Genomic DNA, 16553 nt, shown 5'->3' on the forward strand with positions numbered 1-16553 from the left:
TGTAACATGATTCCATGGTAGACTCTGAGTGCCTGAATGTACTTGTCATCTCTCAAGTAGGTCAGTGGTCTAGAATAAATTGTTTCTCCACATGGGACCCATAAACCACTTCTATAGGAATCATCTGGGCAAATGTTAAAAATGTGTATTCCTGGCTCCCAGTCTAGTCATGCTGAATAATTGGGGCAAAATGCCCAGATTCCACATTTTTCGTCACCTCCGATGATTTCTATCACAGGTTTAGTTAGACATGTGTGGTGCAATACAATAGCTACCAGAATCATGTGGCTATTGAGTACTTGAAATCGCCCAGTCCTGATTAAGATGTGCCATAACTATAAAACACACACTAGGTTTTGAAGACTTAGTGTGAAAAAGAATGTAAAATATCTCAATTTTTATACTGATTATATGTTAAATGATAGTATTTTGGATATATTGTGTTAAGTAAAACCAGTGGTTACTTTTTACTTATTTTTCTTTTTTATAGCTAACTGGCTTGGATTATGTTTCTATTGGATAGCATCAGTCCAGGTGAAAAGAAAGAGTTGTTTTTTTAACCTTGATTCTTCTCTGTTTCACAATTAATGCGCTTTTCTTCATTCCCCAAAATGATTTATAACTGATCCTTGTTTGCGTTTTGAAAAAGAGCTGTAATGCAGAGTTTGCATGGAACCTTCTGTCCTCTCTTGCCCTAACCTCTTAATGTTCAGAGCATTCATTTCTCAGTTAATTAAGAGCACAGCCTTTGACCTGTGAGCTGACTGATCCCCACCTCCCTGACTCAGGGTTTCTCGAAAGCAGACTATCGACATCTTGGGCTGGATAATTCTTTGTTCTGGGGGCTGTCCTGTGCAATGTAGGATGTTTAGCAGCATCTCTGGCCTCCACCCACTGATGTCAGTAGCAACCCCACCCCCAGTTGTGACAACCAAAAGCATCTCTGGACATTGCCAAATGTTCTTGGTTTGGAAAAATTTCTGGGTTGAGAACCACTGACTCAGAGGGATCATTCTGTTGTCTATAAGCTTTTATTTGGAATTATCAAACTTTTGCAAGTAGGTGACCAGGGAGTCAGCTCCTGTCTTCCTAGTTGAATTGACCACTATGTTCAAAATGATATCAACATCCACTCCCTTCTTTGTATTGTGATCCAGTGTCAAAGAAGCTCTTAGTGCTGTGGGATTCTCTTTTGAACCTGATCCAAAGAGTTAGAGGATCAACTCAATTTAGTTCAACAGATATTCCTTAAATATCTTCTTGATGGGCTTGATGCTGTGAGGGTCTACAAGAATGAATAAGGTAATGTCTCTTTCTCTCCCCTCCCCAAATTAGACAGGCACATTCAAAGGCAAGAGGCACCTGGGAGATCATTTATTGCTCCTGTGCTGCTGACTTCTGGCACAAGCTCTTGAGATTTTACAGAGTCACTGATTAGAGGACCGTGCCTCTGATACATAGATCACAGGCCAATCTAATGGGCTAGTTAATTCTGTTTCATTCCATGGTCACAATCTGCACCCCTGACCCCAAGTAGTTATCCTGTAGAGGTAGCCAAATGAGTAAATCAAGACAGATCCCGATTCTTAGAGTGTTCTGTCTCTCTCATTCATAATTGTCCAGTAATATAGTTCCCCTCTTTGTGTATTGAATCTCACCAGTGAGTTTAGACACTGCTCCATAGGAGGAGAACTCTGTCACTTCTCTATCTTTATACAATATCTTGTTGAGGCAACGTATGTTTAATAAATGAATGAATTCGTCATGACCCCTGGAAGTGGTGATGCATAGCCTGGGCCAGAATGAATCAATGGCCTCCTCTTTGCACTGCAAGGATCACACACACGACACTCACCACAACACCCAACACTCAGAGTTTATTTTATTTAAAAAGTTCTTGGGCAGCCCACGTGGCTCAGCGGTTTAGCGCTGCCTTCAGCCCAGGGTGTGATCCTAGAGACCTGGGATCGAGTCCCACGTCGGGCTCCCTGCATGGAGCCTGCTTCTCCCTCTGCCTGTGTCTCTGCCTCTCTCTCCCTGTGTCTCTCATGAATAAATAAATAAAATCTTTAAAAAATAATAAAAAGTTCTTGAAGGGCCACGGTGTTTGTTGATGATAATGACACTACACTGGATATCATGCATCACCATATGCACCACTTAACACACAACACAGAGAAAAGATGGAGGTTCCTTCTTCGTGAAAAAGATGCTCAAAATATTGAACAAAAAATGGACAATGAAAAATCTGAATGTAGCTTCGAAAGAGTGCCCTAAATGTCTTTTGCTCTACACACGAGGTTCTGTGTTGAGATAGCAGGTCGCAGACTCAATTATAATCTGAGTTCTTTTCCATTTTTTGTCATAAAAAGTTTCCAATTTACTAATGAGTTGAAAGAATAGTACAGTGAGAGTCCTTTACTTTACCACTTACATTCAACAGTTCAAACTGAAATTTGTTTGCGAAGTACAGTATTTTAAGCATGTTGCAACAGATGACTTTATAAGCAGACTGCCATGAGGTTTTTTAGATGTAACTGAAAGGCGTCTGTAGGAACACTCCTTGTGAAAAAAAAGGCAATGGTGTGGTCATAATGTGTGTGCCAGAAGTCCAGCAGCTTCCCCACCTTCATAGCTTCATTTCTCCTATTTACTTCCTCAAATATTACACTCCAAGTGTGAGGGCTTGCCTTTCTGTGTTTACATTTTATTCAACTGTAATTTTCTAGCAGTCCTGATATCTTGATCTTGAGAAGAGGTCCTAGGATAGTCATGTGTCGGTTCACATAATTTCCTATCTCTATAGACTTACTTATAAATGCCAAATCTACCTTAGTTTTTCCCAGTTTCATGGTTAAAAAATATAAAATAAAAACCCAAACCTTAAGATGTTATAATTATTTAGTGATTCTTTCTGAAAGGCTCTCCTTAGCTTCCCCAATCCCCGTGTTTTTCTTTCCTCTGGAGTATTTCATTTTCCTACTCTAGTGGCCTTGAGTTCTGCTCACATCAGGTATTAACTGAGGACTTGCAAGAAGCAGTAGTGTGGTGACATGTGAATTTTGGGCGGTGAGATGCTGTCCTGCTCAAGAATAGACTAACAGGGATGCCTTAGTGGCTCAGTGGTTGAGCATCTGCCTTTGGCTCAGGTCGTGTGATCCAAGAGTCCTGGGATCAAGTCCCATATCAGGCTCCCTGCTTCTTCCTCTGCTTATGTCTCTGCCTCTCTCTATTTCTCTCATGAATAAATAAATAAAATCTTAAAAAGAAGAAAAAAAAAAAAAAACCCAGACTAACAGAAAAGCAAGTTCTCATTTCAATAAATGACATGTAATTGCAGAAGTGTATGGAGCCTCTTTGGGATGATTTTTTTTCTTCTGGAAGGAGATGGGCCTTGAACACATACAGAATGGAGGTAATAATCCTGTGGGTTCAGTGAAGTACTGAGAGTCCCCAGAAAACACTGCCTCCCTTCCCTGCTGCTGTTTGGGGCAGTAGAGCTGTTCCTTTTCTCCCAAAGACCCCATTCATTGAGAGTGAAAGAAACTTCTTTAAACTCTGACCACATGCCAGACATTGTGCATATCCTTTACCTGGATTATCTTGTTTAATACCCATAATTCCAATTTATGAAAGACAGGAGCAGCCTGTTACTTGCCCACGGGAGGCAAAGTCAGTACTCCTCCTTTACTCCTGTTTTCTGAAATTGCCTTAAAAAAAAAGAAAAACAGAAAAAACACCAATATCTCTACTTCTAGAGGTTATATTTCAACTCCTTCTATGTAACCACATGATAGCAACATATAAATACAGGTTTTTATACAAATATGGCATTAATTTTGCTATTTGTAACCTGATTTTTTATTTAAAATATATTGTGAACATCTCTCTATTGTACTAAGCATCTTACCTTATTTACCTTATCATCTTAATGGCTGCATAGTATTCTATTCTACTTTTTAGACCATTTTATTTTAATTGACTCTTGTTGATGATCTTTTGCTTTAGTTTTTTTCTTTGCATCTTTCTTTTTGTTTTAATGTGATTTTCTCACAGTATATGCCACAGTAAAGTTTCTAAATTTCCTTTATATTCAAAATGGTTACTGGGCTTAATAAGCATCATGGTAATGATAATCTAACACATATATTGTGTTCAATATATGAGCTGGGCACTATTACAGACACTTTATACAAAACTACTTAATAAAAATTTAACATAGGGTCACCTGGGTGGCTCAGCGGTTGAGCATCTGCCTTTGGCTCAGGGTGTGATCCCAGGGTCCTGGGATCGATTCCCACATCAGGCTCCCTACAGGGAGTCTGCTTCTCTGTGTCTCTCATGAATAGATAAATAAAATCTTTTAAAAAAATTAAAGACCTCCCTTCCACAACCATAGGAGGTCAATACTATATACTGTCTTAATTTTATAGACAAGGAGGTACAGAGAAGTTAAATGATTTGCCCAAGGCCACACCACTGGCCAATGACAGAGTTGGGAATTCCAGCAAAAACAGTTGACTTCAGAGCCTGTATTTTTATGCATATCACTGTACTGGCTCTGGACACCAACTCATTTCAAAAGTGTAAAGTCCCAAACCCAGTGTGTAAGAAAACAAAAATGCAAGCGTTTTCTTTGGTCATTTAGAAATAAAGTATGCCTCCTTATGAGATGTGCCATGCTTTGCTATTCAGTTTTTAATGGTTATATTGCCCCAGGCTTGCTGACTCCCTTGAAATAAAATAAAAACGAGCATGGTGTTGTATAGAGTAATATGAAATGATTAACACCTTCCTCCCACCTCCTGACTGTCTTTATCTGACTCGAGGCAGAAGTTTGAACAGATCTGATTCAACTTCAGCCCTGCCGAAACTGCAGTCTGAGGCAGATAGAATCTCTGGCTTCCTGATGGGTGGCTCTCTGAGCTGTGTAAAGCCACCTGTCAGCTCCTTGCTCTCCACTTTCAGAAGCTCTGAGCTTCCCCAATACATGCTTTATTATTCTCTGCATGCTGATTTCACTTTGATAATCCCTTGCTCTCTGAATAAAGCATTCTTCACTTTATAGCAAAATTGTTCCCTGAGCCCCTGGAAAGAGCCTGCCCTCCCTCAGCCCCTCCCCTCTAGGCACTAAACGGAAAGTAAAAATGCCCTGCGTTTTGATTGTACAGAGGAGAAAATCCTTTTCATGGTTTTAATGAGAATACATCTAGTCACCAAGATATGATTTCACTGTAAACTCCAATTTCCTGATCTCCCGTCTCATGCTGGCTGGCCATTTTGAGAAAAACTCTAGAGGAAAGAGGAAGCTTTGAATCTCCAGGTCACCTAGTTGGTTAGTCCCCTTGGAATTCCCAGAGGAGGTTCAGGGACACGGTTGTTGCTATTGCTAGGGTTAACTGTCCTAGAAGGGGTGGGAGGCGGGGACAGGCAGTTTAAAATGACCTGGATATTTGGTTTTGTGTTCAGGCTGCTTATTGTGACCAATTTCCTACCTGGAAGAGTGAGAACATTTCAGATGCTCTCACATCTATCGCAGGGCAGATCATACTTTATTATGACAGAACAAAAGATTTAGGAGGGAAGAAGTCTACAAAATATTTTGCTTCGGTTTGCATGATAATCACTTATTGGTAATTTCTTTTTCTATCCAGTTCATTGGTGCTTTTGGTGGGGTGCCTGGCCCGCCTTTTTTTTAATCTCCTTTCTTCTTCCTTTATAGGGTCTTTGACTATTGTCCAGTGGGAATTAATGTTTTCCCTTTTAGAAGCACGTATCTTTCCCTATTTGGGCCACTTCAACTCTGCCTTCCTAAAGTAGCTACATTTACTTTTCTCCCTGGTGTTATAATTGGGCCTTCCCCCATCTTTCCATCACTTCCACTTCACCAGCCACTTCCTTGTCCGGAAGTAGGTCAGGATAAGAAATTCCACTTTCCACTTCAGCCTTCTTGTTAACAAAGCAAACAAACAAATCACCACCAACAAAAAACCCAGGGCAAACAAAAAACTTGTTAAATGCTCACTTTGAGGGGCGCCTGGGAAGCTCAGTCCGTTAAGCATCTGCCTTTGGCCGGGGTCATGATCCCAGGGTCCTGGGATGGAGGCCCCAGTCAGGCAGGAACATGCTTCTCCCTCTTCCTCTGCCCCTCCCCACCCCCAACTTGTGCTCTCTCTTCCAAATAAATAAAATCTTTTTTTTTTTTAATGCTCAATTTGATAGGCCAGAGAAATAAGTTCCCTCATCTCTATACAAAGTCAGAATTCCCCTTTAGCTTTGGAGCGAAGGGCACAGAGGGCTGGTGTCAGATAAACAGGAGCTTGGAAGCTGCTCTGTCAGGTAGTTGCTAGGAGTGTGTGTTGAATCTCAGGGATCGACAGGGATTCTGTTTTCTCCTTCAACTTCCATGTCGAGCGCAGCACCTACTATTTCTTTTTTCCTGGTGCCTCTTGGGTTTCCTCTCTCCTCTCCTTTCCCCTTTTCCCTTACCTTAGACAACACTTGTTTTTGTGTGCTCTGAATTCTCAAATCTGAACTTTTACTTCTGCTCTCGTTGGACTTCCCACACTATACTGGAAATGCTCATCTACCTTCACCACCAAAGTGAAAATTCGGTGAGAACAGAAACTTACCTCTTGTACCTCACCGTTGCATCCCCGATTCTTCCAATAAGTAGATTCTACCATTGATAGTAGAATGAATGAGTGAGTGAGTGAGTGAATGAATGAATGAATTACTGTGTTATTGCAACTGCCTCCAGACTTCTCTCCAGCACACTTTTCCTCTTGCCATCAGTCTAAACTACACTACTGTTCATGGAGCTCCTTTCCTGCTCAGGAATCTGTAGATTGTTCCTGATTTCTCCATGAGGTTCAAATAATGAGGCTTGTTTTTCATAGTCCCTGATCACCCAACCTCAACTTGGGCTTCCCCACCCCTTCCCTGTGGCTGGGCTGGTTGCTGTCTCATGTCTTCAGGAATGCTGTTGCCTCCCCCTTGGATGCCATTCTTTTGCCCTCTCCTTAAAACCAACTCATCTGCAAAGATCTGGCTCAAGTGCCGCTGCTGTGCAGACCTCTGAACTTTTCTCATCTATATTGGCCTCTGCCTTCTTTAATCTTCTATGGGCCTTTTGTTTAATTCAGCCTATGGAGGTTTTGTCCACCCACCTTGATTATGATATCTTTGAGGACAGGATCCAAATTTTATAGATCTTTGCATTCTACATAGCTCCTAGTTTAAGTATAGTTTCCATGCCCTGTGTTCTCCTATTTACACTTTTACCCTGTCAATATATGATTTTTTTATTTTTTAAATTTTTTCTGTTAGTAGGCTGCATGGAGGTAGCCTGATTAAATATCTTCTGAACAAGCCTGAGATTTTCTTATTCTGTCATAAGGGATTTTTTTCCCTATTTCTTCAATGTATAAAAGCCTATTCAACAGCTCTTTGATCCCTTATCTCCCCTACGCTATCTAACATCCCACCGTAACATTCAGCATCCTATATACCAGGTAGGCATGGTGGCTAATCCCCAATATCAAGTTACCCGTTATCAAAATGTATTGAATAGTTAATGAGCACGCCAAGTAGATACTAGAACCTGTTGAAACCACCTGAAGATTTCTGTAGAAACACAGTGGATTTGATCCCTCATCACTGTTAATTGCTATGAAAGTCAAGGGTTGGTTAGAGGTCCTGCCTTGGACCAATGCCAGAGAGCCATCCTTTTAGGAAGCAGAGGGGTTATGGGCTCCTATACCTATGGAGGTTCTTCCATATTTCTGGGAAGTCAGACTAGTCCAGAATATATAGAAGAGTGGGGACAAGAACTTCCTTGTCTTTCTTAGGAACACCTGCCCAATTGAGTGCTTCTCAACCTTTAACGTGCATATGAATCACACGGAGATCATCTTAAAATGCAGACTCTCAATCAGTAGGTTTGGAGCAGGTGCTGAAATTTTGTATTTCAAACCACCTCCTGGATAATACCAATGCTGATGTTACCTGATTGTGGACTACACCACACTTAGATTAGCAAGGGCCTACCATATAGACAACGCTTTGTCCGCTGGACTTCAGGGAGTCAGACTCTCAAGGAAGACCCTCATGCATGCTGACATCCATTTCAGCATCTCCTATAAGAATCTGGCTAAGCATATCTTTCATTCTTTTTCAAACAGCATATCTAAGTTTTGCAACCATAAACACCAGCCAGGAGAATATATATTCCATGCAGAAAATGATGATGCCGAATTCACAAAAATGTTCACACTGAACATAAGAAGTAAGTTAAATTATCAAGAAATTTTGTGTTAATCTTATAATTCCTTAATTATCTATTAACCATGACCAGAAAGAGCTAAGTAATGGCTTAGAAGGGATACTCTAAGCTATTTTTATATGCTGAAGTATGTTGAAATTTTACTTGACATCTACCAGCTTTGTTTATATATAGATCTATATAGATATCTATGTGTCTCTTTATGTGTTCATCCTTTAAAGCTAAGATACTTCTTCCATGTCCTCTCTGAACATGCTTTGGCGTAGTGTCTCATTGACTTTGGTACTTTGAAAGGTCATGTTAAGGATCAGCAGAAAGTCATATTACCTGCCATTTGTCTTAGTACTTTTTGTTTATTTGGCCTATAAAAAGATGAAAGTACATTTTTTTGGACTTTTTGTCCATGTTCTCCTGAAGCTGAGAATCATTTTGATTCTTGGAGATAGAGTTGCACACCTCAGCTCTCTACAGGAGGGGACTGGTAGTGGGAAAATGGTGTTTTGCAAATTGGTGGTAGGGCTGCCTGTCCAGAAAACTCCATACAAGGGGCAAAAAGGGAATAACCAGAGGTCTTGAGTCATCCTGCATATGAGATACCCTCACAGAGGCACAACTGTTTGGAGTAGATGGGAAGGCTAGATGATGCAAACCCTGAAGCCATTTCTGGAAAGTACCATACCACATGAACTTATTTTACGTGTCATTCTCTACAGGGAAACCTCAGGTGCAAGCCAACACATCAGCAAGTCAGGCTTCTTGCTCCTCTGATGGATACCCATTACCATCTTGGACCTGGAAGAAATGTTCAGACAAGTCTCCCAAGTAAGGAGGATATTGGTGTCTCTTGTGTCAGAAGAACATAAAACTCACACTCTCTCTGACATATTGACTCTTTCTCATGAATACAGTTGAAGAAGAAATGATGAAGTATTTAGAGTGTTTACCTTCTGAGTCAGCCATAATTCTAAAGGGTCACAGATTGCTTCTGCTAACTTATAACAGGGAAATCTCTTCTAGAGCTCCCTAGACAAACCCTCACTTCTAATCTGATGACAGCCCCACCCACTGGCCTAACTTCTCTGTCTGCCATTTCCTTTCAGCTGCACGGAGGAAATCACAGAAGGAATTTGGAATAAAAAGGCTAACAGAAAAGTATTTGGACAGTGGACATCGAGCAGTACTCTTAACATGAGTGAAGCTGTAAAAGGATTCCTGGTGAAGTGCTGTGCATACAATTCCCTTGGCACATCTTGTGAAACAATCCTTTTAAACTCACCAGGTATACAGCAGTTGCTATTGTAATGTGCCACCTTCAGGAATTCCCCACTAGAAGGCCATTCCTGTCGTTGGTTTTTATTTGGGGAATTTTACAAGTGCATAGAGGTTCAGTGTGTGAGCCAAGAAGGCTTTTTGAGTCAAGCAAGAATCCCCACTGAACATATGCCATTTTGTAATTCAAGACCAGAGTGACTTCTACTTCCATTAGTATGACTCACGAGTTACAGTGATGGAAGTAGAACCATAAACCCCCAGAATAGGAAGGATTTACCAAAAGATCCAATGCAAGAGAAACTGATTTAGTAATTTCGGGTCTCTACCATTTTCTCTTTAGGTTAATCTCCTTCTGTGCCTTTAAGCCTGCGGTTCTATAATTTCTGGTTTGTTTTTTATTTTTTTAAATTTATTTTATTATTATTATTTTTTCTGGTTTGTTTTTTAGATCCCTCCCAACTTAAACAAGTCTGAAACCTGCCCACCAAGTTTGGTGTTTGGAATCACTGCATCCCCAAAACTAACTTCCCATTCATACGATACCTTCAATGGGAGAGCGCGAACTTTTTTTTTAAATTTATATATCCTGTGGGTTTAACTAGATGTAATTGGTATAACCCTAGCCAGTGATTTTCTTTTTTAAAATGGGGTCAAAATCATTCAAAATATTCTTAGGAAGGGAACTTGTCTTTTATATGAAAATTGCCTGATTTTCCATGGGGAGATGAGTAGGTGCTTGTAAGGACTGCAAAGGATGATTTCTCAAATAGGAGGTGGGAGATTATACTGAGATTCTACTCCATCAACCAGGAACACAGATTCATTGCTCGATGACACTCTTCCCTTGCAGGGCCCTTCCCTTTCATCCAAGACAACGTCTCGTTCTATGCAACAGTTGGGCTCTGTCTTCCCTTCATTGCAATTCTAACCATGCTTATTTGTCACAAGTACAAAAAGGTAAAAGCAAAAGTAAAAATTCATCCCCATTTCCCATTTCTGAGGGACTGCCTGTTGCTAATGGACCCATTATTTCACTTCTGAAGCAATTTAGGTATGAAAGCCAGCTGCAGATGGTACAGGTGACGGGCTCTTTGGATAATGAGTACTTCTACATTGATTTCAGAGAATATGAATATGATCTCAAATGGGAGTTTCCCAGAGAAAATTTAGAATTTGGTAAGACTCGAATGGTCCCAATGTTTCTAGAGTATTTCCTTTCTGTTGGGAAATCTCTAAGGTACACTCACTCACCATTTATCTTGCAGGGAAGGTACTAGGATCAGGTGCTTTTGGAAAAGTGATGAATGCAACAGCTTATGGAATTAGTAAAACAGGAGTCTCCATCCAGGTGGCAGTCAAAATGCTGAAAGGTACAGTAAAGTGGGATGGTGTCCACAAAGATGCACAAAATGGGAGGCATGGTCTCCCGCCTCCTCTTCGTCTATTTGTTTCCATCATTCTTATGCTTATTGCTTGCCATGTTTCAAGGCGGAAAGAGGCCTGAGGTGGGGTTAGGGTCAACCAAGTCGTGAATATATTTTTTATTTTTTTAAGATTTTATTTATTTATTCATAAGAGACACACACACACACAGAGAAGCAGAAACACAGGCAGAGGGAGAAGCAGGCTCCAGGGAGGGAGCCCGATGCAGGACACGGGACCCGATCCCGGGTCTCCAGTATCAGCCTTGGGCTGAAAGCGGGCGCTAAACCACTGGGCCACCAGGGCTGCCCAAAGTTGTGAATATAAAATACAAGTCATGAATGCCAAACTCCACCTATTCTTCTTCAGGCTTTGTTGAGTACTTTCGGCTTCAATATAAGGGAGTACTGTTACTCCAGGCAGATGTTGTTTCTCACATTTTGATACAGACTCTGGGTAGAAAAACAAATTGAAGCCCTCTGTATTCTCACTTCCCACTCGTGGCTTCATGCCCTCCCACCTGCTCTCCACTGTCGTCCCTCCCCTGAGCACCACTCACTCAGCAAGAGCACCCCAGTTGGCTTTTGCTGAGGTGATCAGCGACCTCCAACAAACTAAATCTAATGAGCATCTTTCAGCCTATATGTTACTTGAATTTTCAGCATAAATTGGCACAACTAGCTGTTCTCTCCTTTAAACACTCTCTCCCTCTGGTTTCCTTGTCATCATATTTCTTTGTTTTTTTTCTCCTCCCTCTCTGCCTGCTTCATGGTCCTTTGTGGGCTCCTGGGCCCAGCTTTTTATGTGGGGTTCCTGAAGGCTTGCTCCTCAACCACCCTCCCTTTCACTCCACACGCTCACCACAGGCTATGTCAATGACACCCATGACTTCATCCCATGTACAAAAGGTTCTCACAATTGCATCTCCCTTTTGAGCCTCCAGTTTTGTCCAAATGCTTGGGTGTCTCAAAAGTTTCTCTACTTCAGACTGAACTCCTCCAACCCTGGCCCTCCATCAAGGCTCCCTCTCTGTGATTGGTTATGAGTACCAGTGACTAGCTACATTCCCCAGAGTTGGGCAGACCAGGACCTAGGACTCATCCTTGAAACCATCTTCATTCTAGCACCCTACAAGCCATCCCTATCAGGTTTCCTGCTTGGTGTTCCTTGAATCCATCCTCTCCTTCTCTCTATTACACCACCCTAGTCCGAATCTATCTCTCCTGAACAGCTGCAGTAACCTTCCAGGCAGGGACCCTTTAGGCACCCTATAGGAACCCTTACCTCCTTTTAGATTTTTTTTTTTAAGATTTTATGTATTTATTCATGAGAGACACAGAGAGAGTCAGAGACACAGGCAGAGGGAGAAGCAGGCTCCCTGTGGAGAGCCTGATATGAAACTAGATCCTGGGACTCCTAGATCACAACCTGAGACAGAGGCAGATGCTCAACCAGTGAGCCACCCAGGCGTCCCTCTTTTTGGATTCTTGATATTAAAGCCCAAGTGACAGTTATGAAATGCAAAGCAGATCATTTTACTACTTAATTTCCAGATGCTTTTGATAACTCCCGAAGTAGTCTGCACAGTTCTATGCGATCTGGCTGCCCACCTCCCTACCCCACACTCAGCATAGCAGAACACTGATCTTCTTTCAGTTCCTCCAGAGCACAGGGCTGCATCCCACCCCTGGGCCTTTGTACAGGACGATCCCTCTGCTCACCCTTCCCCTTTCATATGGTTCTCTCTCACTCCTCCTTTAGATCTCAGCAGAAATATCACTTCCTCAGGGAAGCCTTCTCTCACACCACAAAGGACATCAACTTCCTTGCTGTATGCTCCGTTATCTCTCCATAGTCTTCTTTCCTATGCAGTTCATTACAGTTGTAATGACCTATTTTCTTAATTATTCCATTAGTGTCTCATCTTCCACATTAGCCTGTAAGCCTCATGAGAGCAAGGGTTGTATCGGTCTTGTGTTTTCTTGTATTTTGATCTTTGCCCAATCTATTACTTCAGTATGGAATATTCTCTCTCCCTTCCCACTGTTTAACTCTTATTTTTCCTCAGGTCTCAGCACAGGTATTTTGGTGTCCCCTTCCACACCTTTCCACCGCTAGGTTAAGTGTCCCTCTTGTGTGACCTCACAGCATCCCAACATTCATTTGCCACTTTGTGTGTATTACACTATGTTGTAATTGTTTATTTCCTTGTTTTCCTTTTCCAGGAGACTCTAAATTCCAGGAAGACAGGGGATGTGTCTTGTCTATAATTCATTCCCCCATTGCTTGGCACATTGCCTCACATACTGTAGGCATTCAATAAATATTTGTTCAGTGAATGAATGAGTGAATTAATGGGTAAGAATGAATAAAAGGTATCTGAAAGTCAGGTGATGAAAGTGCTTTGGAAAAGTTAAGCACACCATAAAATATAATATTTTGGTTGTGAGGAACAAGACATGGACATTTGAAAAGCATGGATCCCTATAAAACATGAAACAGCAGAAGACATGACTCATACTAGTGAGTCATAGCGCTCACATGAAGAATCTCACTCCCATGCCAAAATGTTGGAGTAAAGATACCCCCAAGGATACCCTCACTAAATCAAATTCAATGGCATCAGTGATCTGGAAAAGCTAGCATAAAGGCGAGGATGTCTTCCAAGACAAAATAATGGTATTTGGAAATATTCAATCAAATCTTCACTGAATGTAAAGAAAAGTTATTGTGTCTATAAGAAATAAATACATTAAAAGAGGAGTAGGTGCCTGGTGCCTGGAGAGGGAAACCCAAAGACCCTGCCCTTACCTCTAGGGTTATAGCACCCTCCTGGGCAGGGACTCTTGAATCACTTGGGCACCTCAACCTCAGTGACATGAGACCTTTGAGTTTATCAATAACTACCCTCATGCTGGGATGCCTGGGTGGCTCAGTGGTTGAGCATCTGCCTTCGGCTCAGAGTGTGATCCCAGGATCTGGGATCAGGTCCTGCATCGGGTTCCTTGTGAGGAGCCTGCTTCTCCCCCTGCCTGTCTTTCTCTCTCTCTCTCTCTCTCTCTCTCTCTGTGTCTCTCATGAATTAATAAATGAATCTTAAAAAAAAAAATACCCTCATGCTATGCTTCTAAGCAAGATTGTGAATACAATTTGCCAAGCTATCTGAACTTATCTTCAGGGAGAGAATGCATTGGCCAACAGATACATTCTAGACTATTTGGCAGTTATGTTTCTCATGATCAATTAATGAATCTCTTGAGAACTTGGTTAATGGGAATTGGTCTCTTTGACCTTCTCACCATTGGCTCCATGGACAAATTTAAGGTTTTAGACCTGAGGACCACAAGCTGGAACCAATCTTGCTGACACTCTTATCTTGTCTCTCTGTGCCCAACAAATCCAAGAGTCAAAAAAAAGTTATGTTTCTCCCGTCAGTATATTTATTAACTTCCATTGTGGAGGAAAATCATGTGTTAGTTTGTTTTCTGAGGGTCAACTATAAAGATTCTTATTTTGATACATAGGGGAATGTTCAGTAGAAAGGCACATTATTGGACTCAACTTTTATACTGTGATCTTGAAAATTATGTCTTAAATTCAAGATATTATTATTCAAAATTCATGTATTATTTTATGCATTTTTAAATTTTCATGCAAATCTCCTCTGCACTGAAGAAAGTTCTATTAAAATATCTAAAATATCTATTTTGCTTTAGTTCTATATTTTTTATGCTCTTTCACTGACAGAAAAGGCAGACAGTTCTGAAAGAGAGGCTCTCATGTCTGAACTCAAAATGATGACTCACCTGGGAAACCACGAGAATATCGTGAATCTACTGGGGGCATGCACGCTGTCAGGTAATCAATTCGTATTAAAAACATCTCATCAAAAATATTTTATCTGAAGACAAAGAGGACATTTGTTCTCAGTTTTTCCTCTCCTCAGTGATAGAACAGGCCCTCAAACCTGAGCAGAGGTAGACATCCAGCGCTCTGCAATCAGGTGGGTCAGTATAGTCATCAGAGTGTCATCTCTGTATTGGGATGTGCCACATAACTCTAACCTACTAAACGACAACAGTACCGCAGGTACACTTTGTGGTATCTCATCTACCTGTCCAGATGACGCTTCTCCCCCAGCTGTCAAATTGGCCCAAATGCAGTGGGGAGAATGGCCGTAGAGTTTGGTGGCTGCGTGGTTTGGGCTGCTTCAAATAAGGCACAGCGAAGGCGAGATGTCAAACTCCATTTTCCCAGTATTCAATGGAGCATGTGCTCTGATTCACTTCTGCCCAGAAACATGGGAAAGGTGTGCTGGAGGAGGGTCACTGGGACAAAAAAGTAGAGAACAAGAACAAATGGAACTAAGAAGATACTCATGACCTATATCTCCTACCTCCCTCAAGCAACAGATTGGCATATATTTGCCAAGTGCGCACAATGCAGCTGGCATATTATTCCCAGTTGCAAACTGGAGAATCCAAGTGGCCAGTGATTATTGCTGAGGCAGCAGGTACCACAAGGGCCCACATGGAAGGCAGAAGACACTGCTTTCCAAAGGACTCAGAGCCAAAAGCTGAAATTGAGTTGTACTCAGAAAAAGTTGTACTCTCCCAAAATCAGGAGAGAAGTAGGCTCTCATAGATTATGCTGTCTGTCACACAGACATCTGAAAAAATTATTTGGAATTTGTATACCTATAATGAAAACTCTGTTTCAGGACCAATTTACTTGATTTTTGAATATTGTTGCTATGGTGATCTTCTCAACTATTTAAGAAATAAAAGAGAAAAGTTTCACAGGACATGGACGGAAATTTTCAAGGAACACAATTTCAGTTTTTACCCCACTTTCCAATCACATCCAAATTCCAGGTAAGAGAATTGGGGCAAGGTTTCACAATTAAACATTATAGAACACAGACCCAGTATGATGGTTAAACACCCTGCGCTGGCCTGTCTCTGAAGGCCATAATCCAGCATTGTATGGTCTCTGAGCTCTAGGATCTAGAAAGGTCAATTATCTTTGCTCCTGTTGGTTTCTCTGCTGATTTGGAACAATGAGATTTTCACTTTCCTATGGCACAGGGGCTGTAGCTGTCTCCATCCACCTGTGCCTGAATCACACTCTGGACGCATACTCGGTTTTGGGAAGAGTGTGTCTTTGAGTCTTTCAGCTCTCCTGGATAACCCATAGGAACTGGTAGAAAGAATGAACACTTTTTCCAAAGTCCTTGACATGTTCATAGAGAATAGTTCAGGTCTTGGGAGTTTGGTGCAAAAGAGCTCTGACCTCATAAATTGGATTTTCAAAAATTAAAATGGCTCAATTGACAGAATGTGATGGAGATAAAATTAAGTAGTGGTGACATTTGTCTCTCTGCTCTGGGTTGTATATTCTGTATCCGTAGGGAGCCTGAGTGATTCTTGGTCCTGTTGGGATATTTTGTTTTAGCATGTATAAATGAGGGCTGCAGCAGTTTGGCGGGATGCTTGTCATCCTCCTCATCCATGGAAATTTCTTGCTAATTACTTGAACAATGTATGACACCTTTCTCGAAGTGAATTCACAGGCA

The 16553-nt window shown here is 41.4% G+C and overlaps 1 protein-coding gene across 11 annotated transcripts in view; it reads left to right on the forward strand.

The window, feature by feature from the left end:
* The window catches only part of FLT3 (fms related receptor tyrosine kinase 3), a 119897-nt gene that overhangs the window by 84255 nt on the left and 19089 nt on the right, over nt 1-16553 (forward strand). For all 11 annotated transcript variants that reach the window (XM_072795641.1, XM_072795637.1, XM_072795638.1 and 8 more), the window contains 8 exons: nt 8184-8287; nt 8998-9106; nt 9385-9563; nt 10407-10513; nt 10600-10732; nt 10822-10926; nt 14726-14836; nt 15699-15852. In XM_072795641.1, the coding sequence (XP_072651742.1) occupies nt 8184-8287; nt 8998-9106; nt 9385-9563; nt 10407-10513; nt 10600-10732; nt 10822-10926; nt 14726-14836; nt 15699-15852 (1002 nt within the window). The remainder of the gene's footprint in view (nt 1-8183; nt 8288-8997; nt 9107-9384; nt 9564-10406; nt 10514-10599; nt 10733-10821; nt 10927-14725; nt 14837-15698; nt 15853-16553) is intronic.

Source organism: Canis lupus, chromosome 24 (assembly GCF_048164855.1).
Source record: "Canis lupus baileyi chromosome 24, mCanLup2.hap1, whole genome shotgun sequence".
In the NCBI taxonomy this organism is placed as follows: Eukaryota; Metazoa; Chordata; class Mammalia; order Carnivora; family Canidae; genus Canis; species Canis lupus.